General features: G+C 39.0%; 1 protein-coding gene across 4 annotated transcripts in view; it reads left to right on the top strand.

Moving 5' to 3' along the window:
- The window catches only part of LOC113210645 (glutamate-gated chloride channel), a 52,710-nt gene that overhangs the window by 42,774 nt on the left and 7,816 nt on the right, over positions 1-2,120 (top strand). For all 4 annotated transcript variants that reach the window (XM_052274385.1, XM_052274384.1, XM_052274387.1 and 1 more), the window contains one exon: positions 1,929-1,998. In XM_052274385.1, coding sequence (XP_052130345.1) covers positions 1,929-1,998 — 70 coding nt within the window. The remainder of the gene's footprint in view (positions 1-1,928; positions 1,999-2,120) is intronic.

Consider the following 2,120-nt stretch of genomic DNA (forward strand, 5'->3'; position numbering starts at 1 on the left):
TTTTGGACATCCTGTATATTAATGGTGTGAGCTTGTGTGTTCAAAAGCATGTCGGATAAATAATCTTCTCCAAACTGGTAAGGTGCAACGAATACTTATAAACACTCGCAAAAACATTCGATTTCTGACAGCGGGTTGTTCATTTTTCTATAAGCGATAATTTCTAATCGGTTAAGAAAAGCGGAAAAAGCCAAAGTAAGTGAAAAATCGACCTGAAGTTGGGTGTTAAGGTAGAAAAGTCCATGGACTGGACCTTCGGCAGTGGGTGAGAATCGTCCATTGGCCCTACCCTCGCAACTGGGGCCTGCTCTGCCCTGACGTATATGATCTGCACGACGTACCTTAGTGCATGCAAGACAAATATGCACCTTAGTAAGTGAATGGACCATCTGGGCAAGACAAACTAAGTCTGTTATTTTACACCCCAGAAAACGGTTCCGTTGATACAATGGAGAGAAAATATGATACAATTTTCCTCTTGACTCAATGGAATTTCATTGATTTAAGGGAAAAATTTCCATAGGGTAATGGAAAATCACTTAAAGTTGCGGGAAAATTCTATCATTTTCCATTGGTTAAATTTTCATTGATCCAAGGGATTCTTCGTTAATTCAATGGAACCATTTTTTTTGTGTGCAGGCAGTTGTGAACGTTTTCTTCGTGTAATATCCAATATCCCGTTGTTCCCCTAAATTTAATTACAGCGTCGCATCTAAGTGGTAAAAATGTGACGCCGTGCTTTCGTTGTATACTCGACTTCTGCTTTTATCGCTTCGCAGCAAGATGGCAGTGTCGTGTTGTCAAAAACGGGATGTGGTGTTTTCGTCAGGCATTTGACGACGCCAGTTTTACGACTTCGAAACAAGAAAGGGATAGTCGTAGCTGTTCAAGACATGATACCGTGTTTTTATCATTTTCCATCAAAAGACAACACCTTAGTGTTCACTAATGACCCCCATCAGTTATGTTTCCTCCAAACGTGTTACATTAACACCTCTATAAGTCGTCATAGAAATTTCTGTTTTAAATTTCAACGTGAATTTCGGAGAGTGCTTACTGGAGGGGGTGGGGGGTGGCACATAAAGTTACAATGCACTCTGCACGTGCACGAGCATGAAAAGCAAGGCCAGCGGAGGGGAGAAAAGGTAAGCGGCGACCTTGTAGCTGCCAGCTTGTGTTTGTTTAATACTATTTGTCATATGCAGTCCCGTCGGAAGTGAGTATAAAGTAAAGCTTTGTGTGTTGGAGTGAGTGCCTGTGTGTTTGCAATTGATGTTCAGACTTAAACCTAGCTAGTAATTAGTTTGTCATACTTAGAATTTTTCTTTGTTACTACTTCTAATCTTAATTGTCAAAAGAGCTAGCTAAGACGTTAATAGATTACCCCTAAAATGATATAACACGTCACACTGAGACTGATATTCATATGCTGTTCCCATTGGACTATTATGTGATGTAGAATTACGTAACTCTATAGTGGTCACGCTACGCCATAGAAAACTGCGGCTGCCACGCAGCTTGTTAGTTAAATAGTACTCTCAAACGTAGTTTTTCTGATCTTTCCACATTGAAAATATTGGCAAGGTGCACTGATAATTCCTTTTGAAGGATTTACTTTCATTGCGAAGCGTTTGCAAAGAATTTCTTTGCCAAAAAATAACCGAGCATGCTGAAAAGCTGCTAGTTATAGCAGGAACGGTTTATCAAAATGCCTTAAACTTTCAGTTATATTGCTTCTATTTTCTTAAAAACCTCTGTCATTTTCATAACAAGATTCAAACATCTTGTACTGCCTTTGCAATTATCGTTAATCTTCCAAATTTTTCAATTTTCGCGTGGGTTCATGAATGTTATTAAATCGAAACTTAGTACACCGGGTTATTAGTTTCAAATATATCAGTAACTATTTCTTACGTTTATGTTTACAGGAGTACAGCGTTCAGCTTACATTCCGAGAGCAGTGGCTCGATGAACGACTGAAATTCAATGACTTTAATGGTAAGCGGAATTTTTCTCTACCCAAATTCCATTTGAGAAATCGTTTGTGTAAGATAAAACTTAAGGCAAATGTAGTAAACGGGCACCAAGAAGGGGTGGGGGCTTAGAAATGTTTTTCTTGC

This window comes from Frankliniella occidentalis, unplaced genomic scaffold (assembly GCF_000697945.3).
Source record: "Frankliniella occidentalis isolate FOCC.00 unplaced genomic scaffold, Focc_3.1 Scaffold386, whole genome shotgun sequence".
Taxonomy (NCBI): Eukaryota; Metazoa; Arthropoda; class Insecta; order Thysanoptera; family Thripidae; genus Frankliniella; species Frankliniella occidentalis.